A 12,791-nucleotide genomic window follows, 5' to 3' on the forward strand; every position below is an offset into this window, starting at 1 on the left:
TTCAACCAGGGCAATATTTAGATAATCAGATTGACCATGGGTACAAACTAAGATTTCTGAAATAGAAGCTTATTTGTTTGTTAGTTGCTGTTTTAGTTGTTGTTGTTCAAGCCAATGATTTTAGCAGATGGAGAAGTAGAACCATTTTTCATTGAGCAAATATTTATTAAGCTCCCACTTGGCACCACTGTGCTGGATGAGGCATGCATTGATGGCAAGAAAGCATAGTCCCTGGCCTGATGGATGCCTTACAACTAAGACTTGACTTGTGTCACTATCTTTATGCAGGTCACACAACTGGTCTCTCCTTAAATAATGACCGGCTGTACAAACTCACATACTCCACTGAAGTTTTCCTTAATCGGGGCAAAGGAAAACTCCAAGACAGTGTGGGTTACCGAATTTCATCCGATGTGGACGTCGTCTTACTGTGGAGAAATCCTGATGGTGATGATGACCAACTGATCCAAATCACGGTGGGCATTTTCTACCAGAGAGTTGCAAACATTAGCTGTCAGCAAAGTCTTTGAGAAGTATACCATTTTACGGCTCTGGTGTTCCTAGTTGTATATTCTTTTAGTTTATCATTAAAATGAGTAGATCTGCAGTTTTGAAGTTATTGCTAATCAAAAGTGATCTAATGTTTCCAAATTGTTGAAGCAGGCAAAAGCAGGCATATGCTGGTGAGTAACTGGAGTATGGTATCCAGTTCTATATGTCATATTAATAAGCACATTAAACTAGAATCCATTTGAAATGTTCTAGGTATGAGGAGTCAAGAGTCCATGTCATGTGAAAAACAATTGAGGCCACTCTAACTGAAAGAAAAGATAAATTGGGACCTCCCAATTTTCCTGAGTTTCTTGAAATAAAAGGTGGAATTACCAATGAGGGAGCAAACTTATTCTGTATTCTTCCTGAGGAAAGAACCAGGTGCTCCTCTGCATGGCAGTGTTTGGCCACTTATGATGCTTTAGATTTATGGGTTGAGAAAGGAGGTCATATGCCTTTGGGACCTCATCCAGTTTTACTATATGGTGATTCCATATTTGCCTTTCAAGGACCTAAAAGCAATAGATTTCTTTTGTAAAGTCAGTTATTCCTCTACATGTTAATGTGAAACATGTATACAGGACCAAAATTTGCTTCATTGTAACTGAGAAGTAGTTGCTGTTATATTTTATAATGAGGTGTCATTGGAATACATTTAACAAGTGATCTTTGCCTCTTTGGATGTCTCTAACAGCTGTTGTATTTTCCAAGTTGGATCAAAACTTCATCTACCTCTCCAAGCCATTTCTCAATAGAGCAGCATTCTGCAGAAAACATTCTGTCCCTCCTTGTTCAGTAATCAGACTGTTCATGTTTAATTTTGTATATACAGATGAAGTACAATGGGGCAGGATTTCTTTCAAACAAATGGTACAGATAGTGAATATATCAGGCAAATAGCAACAGTTCAAAATGAATGAGAAGAGTGATAATGACATAAAAGAGCCATCTTCTAATCACAATTATTATAAATTTGAAGTCACAGATTTCTTTAAGTAGCAGTATTTTTACGAAATTCAAAAAGCTAATTGTTGAATGCCTTCTCCATTCTTTTAAAGTTAATGGCTAGATCCTCTGAATCATGAATTGAAAAACAACAGAAGAAAATATGGCCAACCCTGTTCATTGATTTACCATTTTATTTTCTAAGAGACTCTGATGATATAGAAAGATTTTCTAATGTGTTTCTCTCTATGATTCCAGATACAGGATGTAAACGTTGAAAATGTGAATCAGAAGAGGGGAGATAAGAGCATTTTCAAAGGAAAAAATCCATCCAAAATCATAAGAAAAGAAAACCTGGAAGCTTTACAAAGACCTGTGCTCCTGCATCTAGTCCATGGAAAGGTAAAAGTGATTTTGGGGATCCCACATCTTTTCTTCTCCAACTTCATATTTTTCTTTCCTTCAGGAGAAATTATTTTTAGGTGATTATGGTGTCACTACTTTTATGGTAAATAGAATTTTTCTCAAGAACTAAATAAATAGAGATTGCAAATTAAGTGTTGCAGAAGTAAATCAAGGCATTGAAGACACTTAATTTTCTAGCCATCTATGTTCCCTATTTTTATGAAAATCTTTATAGCAGAACCAAGTATTTGTTTATTGATGAGAGGGATTATTAAAAGGTTTATTCTTATTACATTAGAAAGGATTACAAAGATATTGTAACACAGAATTTCATCACAGATGATTGGATAAATTCAGGAAAGTAGACAAATTATGATAATGAAATTATCTAACTTAGATAAGTGATATTAACTTGTTATAAGAATATCGATGTCTGAGAGCTCGCTCAAGAGTTTGAGCTTTGAGCAACAGTGGTTCGAGTCCAGCCCGAGCTGAGCAGCCGCTGAGCTGCCAACAGGTAGCAGGATGGCTCAGCTAAAAAAAAAACAAAAAACAAAAAAAAAACCCACAAAAAGAATATCGATGTCTGGCTAAAGTACAAAATTAAAGATTTTGAAAGGATATGGCATTTCTAAGGTAGAGTTGATTTTTTTAAAAAAGCATTGAGAGGTTATTTTAAAACTATGACTTTGAAAAACATTTTATATATTAAAGTAATGAATGAACACTATAATCATTTGAAAATTAGCTCAGAAAACTCTGTAAGTGTACATTACTTATAGTTTGATTTTAGTCTATTAACACATTGTTTGCGGGAAACGAGTAAACTCGTCATAGCACTTTTTATACCAAAGCGCAGACGAGTTAACTCAGGTATAGAGACCTCTTTGTTACGACGCGATTTGGCGGGAAAATGCCCGCTTACAAAGTGTTAAGATGATCTTAATATGTGTGGAATTGAGAAGCAATTGTGATCAATGAATTAGGCATTATATATATATATGGGTTTATGAAAAGTATAGATATTACATTGATATGCATAAAAATGCATTAGTAAAGATGAAAGGTCAATTTTAGGAACTAAAGTAGAAAAATAGAAAGGGACTCTTAAAGTTAAAACTCTACACATCTCTAAAATTTCTCCAGATGCAAAATTTCTAGATTAAAAGTAAAGATGAAAACAAATACCTTAAAATATAAATTTCAGACATGTAATACACTTCTCATCATGATGCACGATTTTACATGAAGTACTAAAAAGGGACTCACAAGAAGGATTGTTTTGTGGTCACCTATCCTACAACCAAATATGAAATTACCACTTCAAGAATGCTTCTCTTTCTTCTCCACTTGTCAAAATACTTACCATGCTTCAGGTTTTGCCTACAGGACCTTTCTTCCATAAAGTTCACACTCTTCTAGCCAGCTGGAAATAACCAGCCCTCTTTAGAACCCTCTTGCACTTTGTAGCTCACTCATGGCACTATCACTTCCCTTTTGATAATTTTGTTCATTGCTAGATTATGAGTTTCAGCAGAGAAAATTCCCACTCCTTTTTCTATTCCAGCCCTCCATTCACCTTCATGCCCTTCCGCTGTCTTCCTCCCCAAAGCACCCAGAGTCATGCCTTGCACTGGCTGACTTGGTGTTCCAGGAAGCTTTTCCCAACATTCTCTCAAACCCTGTACTCCCCTGGACTTATTTCTGTCCAAGCACTTATCACAGTGTATTGTAATCCTCTTTTTATTTGTCTGCCTTTCAGCCAGAGTAGACTTCTCATGGGCAACAATTTTGTCTTTATATATTCAGTGCCTTGTTCATTGTGGGAATGCAATAAATGTTTGTAAACTAAAAGAATGGACAAATAAGGTTATATGGGGCAAAAATGAGTTGGACTTTGAGAAAGGCTTTGCTTCCTGTACTGTTTGCTTCATAAGAGCTAAAACATAGAGCACTCAATTCCTGGACTGACTCAAGACATTCCATGAATTATTTCTTTTTTCCTCAGGATAGTCGTAGGAAGCAGTTGCTGTTTTATCATCCTCTTGTAATAGATGAGGAGACCAAAGTTAAGAGAAGTAAAGAAACTTGTCTTGGGTCAAACAACTGGCAAGTGGTAGAACTGGGATTTAAAACAGGAGGGCCTAAATTTAGAATCTATGCTGGAAACCACTGTGTTATACTATCTTCTAGCTGGAAAGCATTTGGGAAACTTCACCTCTTTGGTTGACTTGTAGTGTTCCTATTTTATTCTTCCCCACATCTAATAACTCACTTGATTTTCATATGGCACAACTTTAGCAACATGAAATGCTGTTCTTTTCTGTTTTTTATTTTTATTTTTATTGGGGAACAGTGTGTTTTTCCAGGACCCATCAGCTCCAAGTCAAGCTGTTGTTTCAAATACTGTTATTTTCTTCTCTGGCCTGCCAATCTGGCAAAAAGTTTGGGCCCATAAATTATTAATTGCATTTATAGTCTTAATGACAACCAATCATTTTATAGCCCCTTGGATAGCAGTTGAGTACAAAGTCTTTTGTTACACACACGAAAAAGACCATGTCCTCCCTGTTCAAAGGCTGGGATAGAGCTGCCACATCATTATTTCAGTGACTCCAATTTGCCAATTTTACAGGAGCTATGACTTGTGATGATTTACTGTAGCCATAGGTTAAAGTGCACTGTGCTGCTATCTTTCAATTATACGATAAAGTACTTTGGAAAAACATGACCCTGGAGACTAAGAAACTATGTGGAATCACACTAGAAGCTACATTGCTCTCAGAAAGATCATTATTTAAAGTCCCACTTTAGCTTACTATGGGAGAAATTATGAAAGGAAACACTGAACTGCTGATCGACAGTTTTCTTTAAGACCATTTTCTACCCTAACCTCAAATTAAGTTTTACTGCCTGAAATTTCTTTGATTTCAAGGATGCTCATCAACATATATTTTTTTGTCTTTCCTGAGCCCCTGTTTTAAGCTCCCATATTTACATTATAAACGAGAGCCCATTAAAATACTTAGATACATCTTTTTTGCATACCCACTCATCTCCCCTATGTGTGTTTGGACATGACTCTAGTTTTGTCTACAAACCATAAATGAAGTTGGAAACATGACAGTTTTCTGGTTAAGTTGATTAACACTGACAACCAAAAGATGCCTCAAGTTACAGCATAAATTCTTTCTTGGCCTGAAATGCTCATCCAGTTAACTGGATATTTGCCAGATTTCCATTTCTGGTTTTCACTGTTAGTATTGATTAAATTAACTATGTGGCTGCTGAGTCAGCCCTATTTCTAGCCATCGATTTGCTCTCTGAATCTGGCAGTGTGGCTTCTGTACACACACACTCAACCTCCAAAATAAATGTGACACCTTGAAAATGTAATTCTTCATGTATTTTTTCACTTGTCTCTTTTCCAGGGTGCCATTTCCTAGCTATGTTCTGTCTTTAGATACATATCAAACACACATTTAGAGACATAACTCCAGCTGAGTAGACCAAATAAAATGACTAATCTCTGTTTGCTGGCATCCTTTTTGTTTGATTTTGTGATTTGGCCAGTTAATGGAATTTTGCTTGCTTTTATTCTTAGAGAATGTATAAATTAAAGGAATTGTATAGAACCATTTTCTCCCTAAGGAAAAACTATGAATAATCCCTGCTGATTACAAGGGGAAATGGACCCTTAAAATTTGGCTGGAAGAGGCACTTCATCTCCTTCCCCACGACTCACCCATCTCTCTCTATTTTTGGTCTTCTTGGGTTAAAGGCTGAGTTTGTAACTAGGTTGTGCCACTGCCTCTCTCCAGAAGCTCTGGGGACTGTGAATTTAGATAAGAGCCCTGTGCTCTCAGATGTTCAGAGCTCATTTCAAACTAAATGAAGAAATCAGTTTTATGGCCTGAATATAATAAAACTTACTCAGTTCCTGTTGTGAAATAATAAATTTAAGATTACTGCTGTGACAGCACATGGACTGAACTGCAAAGTTCTGACTTTATTATTTTTTTAATTATTGAAAGCCTGTTCAATTCTAACAGTTTTAACACTTAGTTTATTTGGACACCAGTGCTGCCTTTACTTTGGATCTCAGTGGTTTGCACTAAGGGGACAGAATTTATGTTCTAAAGGTAGCTGTCATACAAAGGAAAAAGAGACCTGTCCAGTTTTCTAGTTCTACGGAAATTATAAAAACTAATAGAAAGAATGAAAAAGAAATTCTCTTTATGTCTCATAGTTTACATTGTTTAGCTTTCCAGAAAACAAAAAATGTCTAACACCATTTCCTTAGGAACCTAGTGGTCAATGTCAAAACTCGATCCATGGAAATGGGCCAGAAATAGAAAAGTGCTTAGTCTTATGTATAGTCCAAGGATTAAATCTGAGAACTGGGTTCCCTGACATTTTAGGTCAAACTTTATAAAGCGTTCAGACACATTTTGTAGCCTAGAAAGTGAGAATACCGATGATAGTACAAGTATTTCTTTTCACTTGCTTTCTAAAGTAATTAAGACTCAGTCCAAAATAGTCATGGTCCGTCCATAGGCATATAAGTATTGCCCCTGTTTGAGCCCTTCTGTCTGTATTTGGGCTCAAGCGATCCAGTTATGAACCTCTAATAGTCATGATATCTGGAGATATCATACTCCCAAATATTTGAAAAGGAAGTTACACTGTAATTCCCAAAAAGCAAGAAGACCCAGTTTACAAAACTCAGCTTTGGATCTGAGAAATTGTCAGTGATTTGTTTGAGAATCTGATACCATGGATTTTCAGACACTGAGGTCACAATTCCAGTTCCTTTTTAACCTGGACAAACACAATTCCAACATTTATAGGTTTGTCCAGTGTGATGGCTAAAATTGATTGCTGGCTGGATAAAGTAAATCTGTCACTAGGCAAAGTATATGTAGAAAATAAAAACAGGGATTTGAGACACTTGTTTGGATAATTCAGGGAAAATAATCTCCTTCTAAGGTATGAGAGAGTTTCCATGTAGGCTGAATTGTTCAGATTGGTATTAATTGCATTCATTGCATAATTAATGAACTTTCTGTTTTACTTGAAAAGTTGTGGTTGGCTTTAAAGAAAAATAGGGAGTCATTCAGGATATTTCTGGTAGAAATGTTAAGCTATAATTATTGTAGACCTTGGGAATTTTTAGAGAAGCTCTATCCATCCCCTATTTCTAAATCATGTGATCTGTTTGGAGTTAATACAGGGTGAAAAACGACAGACTGCTTTCCAGAAAATTATCTTTGTATTTTTATCCTTGTTTCTCAAACATGAGCTAAATTATCAAAATGGTATGCAACATTGTTCTTACCCCTGTGCCTATAATATCAAGGATGAAACAAAGCCAAGATAAGCCAGTTACTACTGCAGTCAAATCATAGTCGCCCTCCTCATCCCAACCTCTTTTCCCTGCCTTCTGAAGGAAAACTCAAAGCAGTGCCTGGAGCAGGCCATGCAATGGTAGCTATCTCAACCTGAAATCTTCCCACTTTCTCTCTCTCTTCATACCTAAGACAAGCGTGAATGCCCTGGAGGGCCAGAGGAAGTCAACGATGTGAAATTGCTCCCATGAGCATTATGGCTGTGCCTGGGCCCTTTTCATAGCCCTTGGTGGCTGTGTTATCTCAGCAGTGTCCAGAGTGGTGATTGCTATTCTCTTCCAAAAACCTATGTGTTAGCTGTATTTATCCCTTGGTTAGTTTTAGTTTCAAGCAGAGTTACAGGTAGAGAACATATTGACATGTTCAAAGAGACTGTTCCTGATTTCTCTTCCTTGGGCAATCTTTGTTTTCACAGAAACCCCAGCCTAAACCCGTGCTCTCTTTCCTTCCCTATGCTATGCCCATCATGTTCAGAGCCTTCATTATCAGTCTCCCCAAGTTTCATATTCTGCTGGTCCAGCTTCTTACGCATAGGAATTTAAATAGCTTCTTTTCACAACAAAAGATATCCCAGCTTTGGAGTAACAGATCTCTCTTTCTCCCAGAATTGGTAGGGGTAAGAATCTGACCTTTCCTGCCACTTATTTAACCAAATGTGATAAGTGATACATTTTTGCTTCATTTATGTTTGTCCTTTTTTTCCCCCCTTAGGTCAAAAACTTCTATGCATATGAAGATGAGCCAGTTGCCATAGAAAATCTCAAGAGAGGCCTGGCTAGCCTATTTCAGATGCAGTTAAGCTCTGGCACCACCAATGAGGTACTTAACTAATATTATTAAAAATCCAGAATCTTATTTGTCAATAGAGTTACCAAAATTGTTTGTATGGATTTCTACTTGCAGACATGCAGTAGAATGTTACTCCTATGATAATGCTCAGAAAAGGTAAGTTGACGGTGGTAAAGTCTTACTTACATATGAAACAGATTGCCAATGACACCAATGTGTACTCAAATACAGGGTAAAGAGAGTTGGACTCAGTTATACTAAGGAGGCCTATAGAATGACTGAATGATAGAGGTGTATAAAACCTTGGGGAGTGTTTCAGTGGCATCACTGCATTTAATAATACCATGGGGAGATTACTAAAAATTAGATTTCCAGGATTCACTGCAGAGCTCCTGATTGAATAGACTAGGGAGGACCTGAGCATCTGTATTTTAAGTTTTCTCAGATAATTTGGATGCATTGTCAGTTTGAGGACCCATTGGTCTATACCAACCCACATCCTTTTACAAAGAAACTAAGGTTAAACTAGCGAAGTTCAGTACCACACCTGGATTCAAAAGCAGAGCTGAACCTGAGTTGCCTAGTCTGGATTCAGACAGCCCAGGGATGGGTGAGAAAAATCTGATGGCGGGCCTATCCAAGGAAATGTTAGTTAGCTTGCTACAAGGGAGGCTGGGCGTGGTGCTGGCAGAGGCCCGCAGGGAGGCTGACAGAAGCTAAACAGAGTCTGTATTGGGATACACTTGCCTACGCTCAATTTGTTGATGTGACTTATAATAAATTGAATTAACCCAACATATTTTTAAAGATTTCTAATCATACCCAGCTAATCAAAGTGCACACACACATACACACTCACACACACACACACTCACACACATAGCCTAGATATAACATTAAAAGTCAGTTCCCCTTGCCACATAATTACCCGTTTACCAGAGATCTTGATTATGACCAGGCTATTTGTCCAATTCTTATTAGACATTAGAGAGAAGTAGGAAATCCTTGATTATTCCCTGGTCAATAAGAGGGCACTAGGAAGGCTCAACCAGAGGATGGAAAAGAATCCACATGCTGCAGAAAACACTGGGCTCTTTCTGTCTTCCGATCTTGTCCGCCTGGACAAAAGAGCAGCCCCCCGTGACATATTAGGGACCCCAACCTTCAAGCCAGTTCCCACTGGAATTCAAGTGGTCCATGTGAGAATCCCCAAAATTATACTTTTACTTTTATTTTTAGGTAGATATCTCTGGGGATTGTCAAGTAACCTACCAGGCTCATCAAGACAAAGTGACCAAAACTAAGGCCTTGGATTCATGCAAAATAGAAAGGTCTGGATTTACAACTCGAAATCAGGTATGATTGATATAATTTTCTTTGAAGCAGCCAAAGGATTACATTTTGTAGAAGTTAATTTAAAATAATAGAAGAATAAGGTAATGATATCATTTGGGAACATTTATGAGTTTTAGTTTAGGGTATAGTTTCACATAGTATCAAATGAGTAGTTTCATTTTAGTATGTTATAGGTTTGAATGTTGGGGGAGAGTATAAAGGGGAAGCACCTTTGAAAATCAAAAGATTTGATATTTGACTTAATTCAAACATAAAAAGATGATTACATGTTACAACTACATTCATTTATTTATTTATTTGTTTATTTATTTATTTATTTAGATCTTGGGTGTAACTTCAAAAGCCACATCTGTCACTACCTATAAGATAGAAGACAGCTTTGTTATAGCTGTGCTGGCAGAAGAGACTCATGCTTTTAGGCTGAATTTTCTACAATCCATTGCAGGCAAAATAGTATCAAAGTAAGACAATGCTGAAATTTTAATTTTTTTTACTCTTCTCTTCTTTAATATATTTTTATATTTGGTTTTTAAATGTGTATAGTGCTTCCTCATTTTGACTGTGAGTTCCTTGAAAGCAATGATTATATCTTGTTTGTCTTTTATTTTTCACATTATCTACAGTAACTATGGCATGTAGTAAATACTTACTGTTTTTTAAATAGAATTTCATTAAAAATTAATTGTTAATAGAATAGAATTTAAATTTTAAAAAGGCAATCTACTTGATTCATTCTAGTTTATTTTCTAATTTCTCTGTCAAATGTTTTCAATGTTAGGGTTAAAAGTGGTGGCATTTGCATGTTCTCCCCTCAGGATTTTTTTGTTGTTATTGTTGTTAATAAACACATAAAAAGTTTCATAGTAAAGTGTGTGACAGAATTTTTTATGTGATTTATAGTACTTACGTATTCAAACTTGTTATTTCAATTTGAGTTAAGTTCTCTGGTCAGAATAGTTCTCACAGGCTTAAGAACTGGAATTTTAAATCTAAGAGTATGTGTTATTTTCAGATTTTAATTTAGAAGAACATTTTCTAGCCTTAAATGTGTTATATCTTAAGCCATTGTTTCTCAAATATTTCCTCTGAAGTAGCCCTCATGTCAGAAGTGAATGAATGTAAAATTTTGGGAGAAGTGCCTCAAACCATAAATTCTTGAAATTGTACTGAAGTCTCATCTGGAGTAGAACTTTGTATTCTACTATGGTTTTCATATATTTTCAAATAAATTAATATTTTTAATTACTTATCAGGTCTATCAGGTTTCCATTGCTCTATAACAAATCACTCCAAATTTAGTAGTGTAAAAAGCAACATTCATTTTATTATTCTCTCCCATAATTCTGGGGCTTGCCCTGGCCCACTAGATAAGCCTTGCTTTGGTGTCTGTTATACAGTTGCAGATAGTCACTGACCAGAGCTGGCTCAAAGGTTGCTCCTTCATCTCTCTGGTGTCTGGGTTGGGGAGACATAAATTAATGAGGCTCTTCATGCATTTCTCTTCATCTCCATGTGGCATCTCAACATGGCGGCTTCAGGTAGCTAGACTTCTTACATGGCAGCTCAGGTCTCCAAAGGTACATGAACTGCTAGCACGTCTGACAAAAGCTGAATTCTCTTTTATGACTTAGCCTTAGAAGTCACATAGTGTCAGTTCTGTCATCTATTAGTTGGGACAGTCGCAGAGTCCTGCCCAGTCTCAAGAAGAGGGATGTGGACTCTATTTCTTGATGGAAAAGAGACAGGGTTCTAAAAGAGCATATAAGACAAAAATGTTCTTGAGGCCATTTTTGGCAAAAAAGATTTCCAAACTGTCTTAGTTAATAAGTGACATGTGGTTGTATTGAAGATATCATTTTCAGAAAGCTGGGCTAAATTCAAATGAGGTGGCATTACATATCTTGTTCAGCATCCAGGCAAATTGGCTTCCCTGCATTATTGTCATTATATTTTGAAAACCCAGAATTAAATTTTCAACCTTTGAATAAAATTCTGCTCCAGAAAGATTTCATAATTATCTTGAGGTTTCTGTTACTGCTGCAGATATCATAGTTTGAAAAACATGCAAAGACTTAAACAACTTGAATAAGTCAGTATCTTGTTTGAAACAAAAAAGGGCAATTAGTAGCTTCTTTACTCAATAGAATGCTGCTCATGTGATATTTCTCTTCCTTGGTTATATAGGCAGAAATTAGAGCTGAAGACGACTGAAGCAGGCCCAAGACTGATACCTGGAAAGCAAGTTGCCACCGTAATTAAAGCAGTTGATTCAAAGTACAAGGCCCTTCCCATCGTGGGGCAGGTCTTCCAGAACAAGTGTAAAGGGTGCCCTTCTGTAAGTGTGAAAAACTGCATTGTGTGACCAAATATGGGAATGATCATGGTTTAAAATGCCATTTGCCTTTTGTCTCCAATGGAAGTTTCAGTTAATTTTGTGAACTACCAGTCACCAATGAATTTTAATGATAGTAGCCTAATATTATGCATCTGAGATGATGCATGACACAATAATTAACAGATAATCACTGTCCACTCATCTCAAATAAAAAACACTATGACTTAAAGGCAGCTTCTTAAAAATATCACTTAGAATACAGGGGAAATCAAGGCCTAGTAAAGTTAGGGGGAGCACAGGGTATCAAGAGCATGGACTGGGGTCTGAATCCAGAAAGTTCTGCCACTTAGTAGCAATATGTCCACAGGTGAAATGTATTACTGAGCTCAGTGTTCTAAATATTGCTGTGAGGACTAAAAACAGACACCAAGCTCTTTGCCTAGATTAGGGAACACTTCCTTACCACAGCCCAGCCTTCTCTACAATTACAGCTAGAAATGAGATAACACATCCCCAAGGCATAGGGTAAATCATCTTGTAACATTTTTAATCCAGCTAAAAAGAAATTTCATTTATTGAACGAATCAGTTGTGACATGTGGCCGCAGAAATGACTCTAGGGTCCAGTATTTGCTAATATTTAACCTCTTGTCAGGAGAGCTGACCCTTGGCTTCATGCCCTGTTTGTAGCTACCAGAAAATGCTCTTCCTTTGGATATTATGCTCTTCCCTTGGAATCATCAAGAACTAATATAATAATTTGCTTAAAGTACAAGGAACTAATTCCATACTAGTTTTTCAAATATACCAAAAGTGAATTAAGGGAAAACTAAAATGAAATAGAAAATCATTACTCTGAACCTTTGTTTTCCTTTTTTTGTTTTTCTTCTATCCCATTTAATGTTCCAGTATAGTTTTCTAATGTCATATGAGATGGAAATTATTTAGGAAAGTGATTAATGAAACCAATCATGTTTTCTTATGTTGTGAACTATAATTTCT

The 12,791-nt window shown here is 36.5% G+C and overlaps 1 protein-coding gene across 1 annotated transcript in view; it reads left to right on the plus strand.

Annotated features, from left to right (window-relative positions):
- The window catches only part of MTTP (microsomal triglyceride transfer protein), a 54,039-nt gene that overhangs the window by 15,617 nt on the left and 25,631 nt on the right, over positions 1–12,791 (plus strand). Inside the window, exons 3-8 of the mRNA XM_019661645.1 lie at positions 289–476; positions 1,756–1,899; positions 8,022–8,129; positions 9,339–9,455; positions 9,777–9,916; positions 11,640–11,790. Coding sequence (XP_019517190.1) covers positions 289–476; positions 1,756–1,899; positions 8,022–8,129; positions 9,339–9,455; positions 9,777–9,916; positions 11,640–11,790 — 848 coding nt within the window. The remainder of the gene's footprint in view (positions 1–288; positions 477–1,755; positions 1,900–8,021; positions 8,130–9,338; positions 9,456–9,776; positions 9,917–11,639; positions 11,791–12,791) is intronic.

This window comes from Hipposideros armiger, unplaced genomic scaffold, assembly GCF_001890085.2.
Source record: "Hipposideros armiger isolate ML-2016 unplaced genomic scaffold, ASM189008v1 scaffold_357, whole genome shotgun sequence".
NCBI classification, from domain to species: domain Eukaryota; kingdom Metazoa; phylum Chordata; class Mammalia; order Chiroptera; family Hipposideridae; genus Hipposideros; species Hipposideros armiger.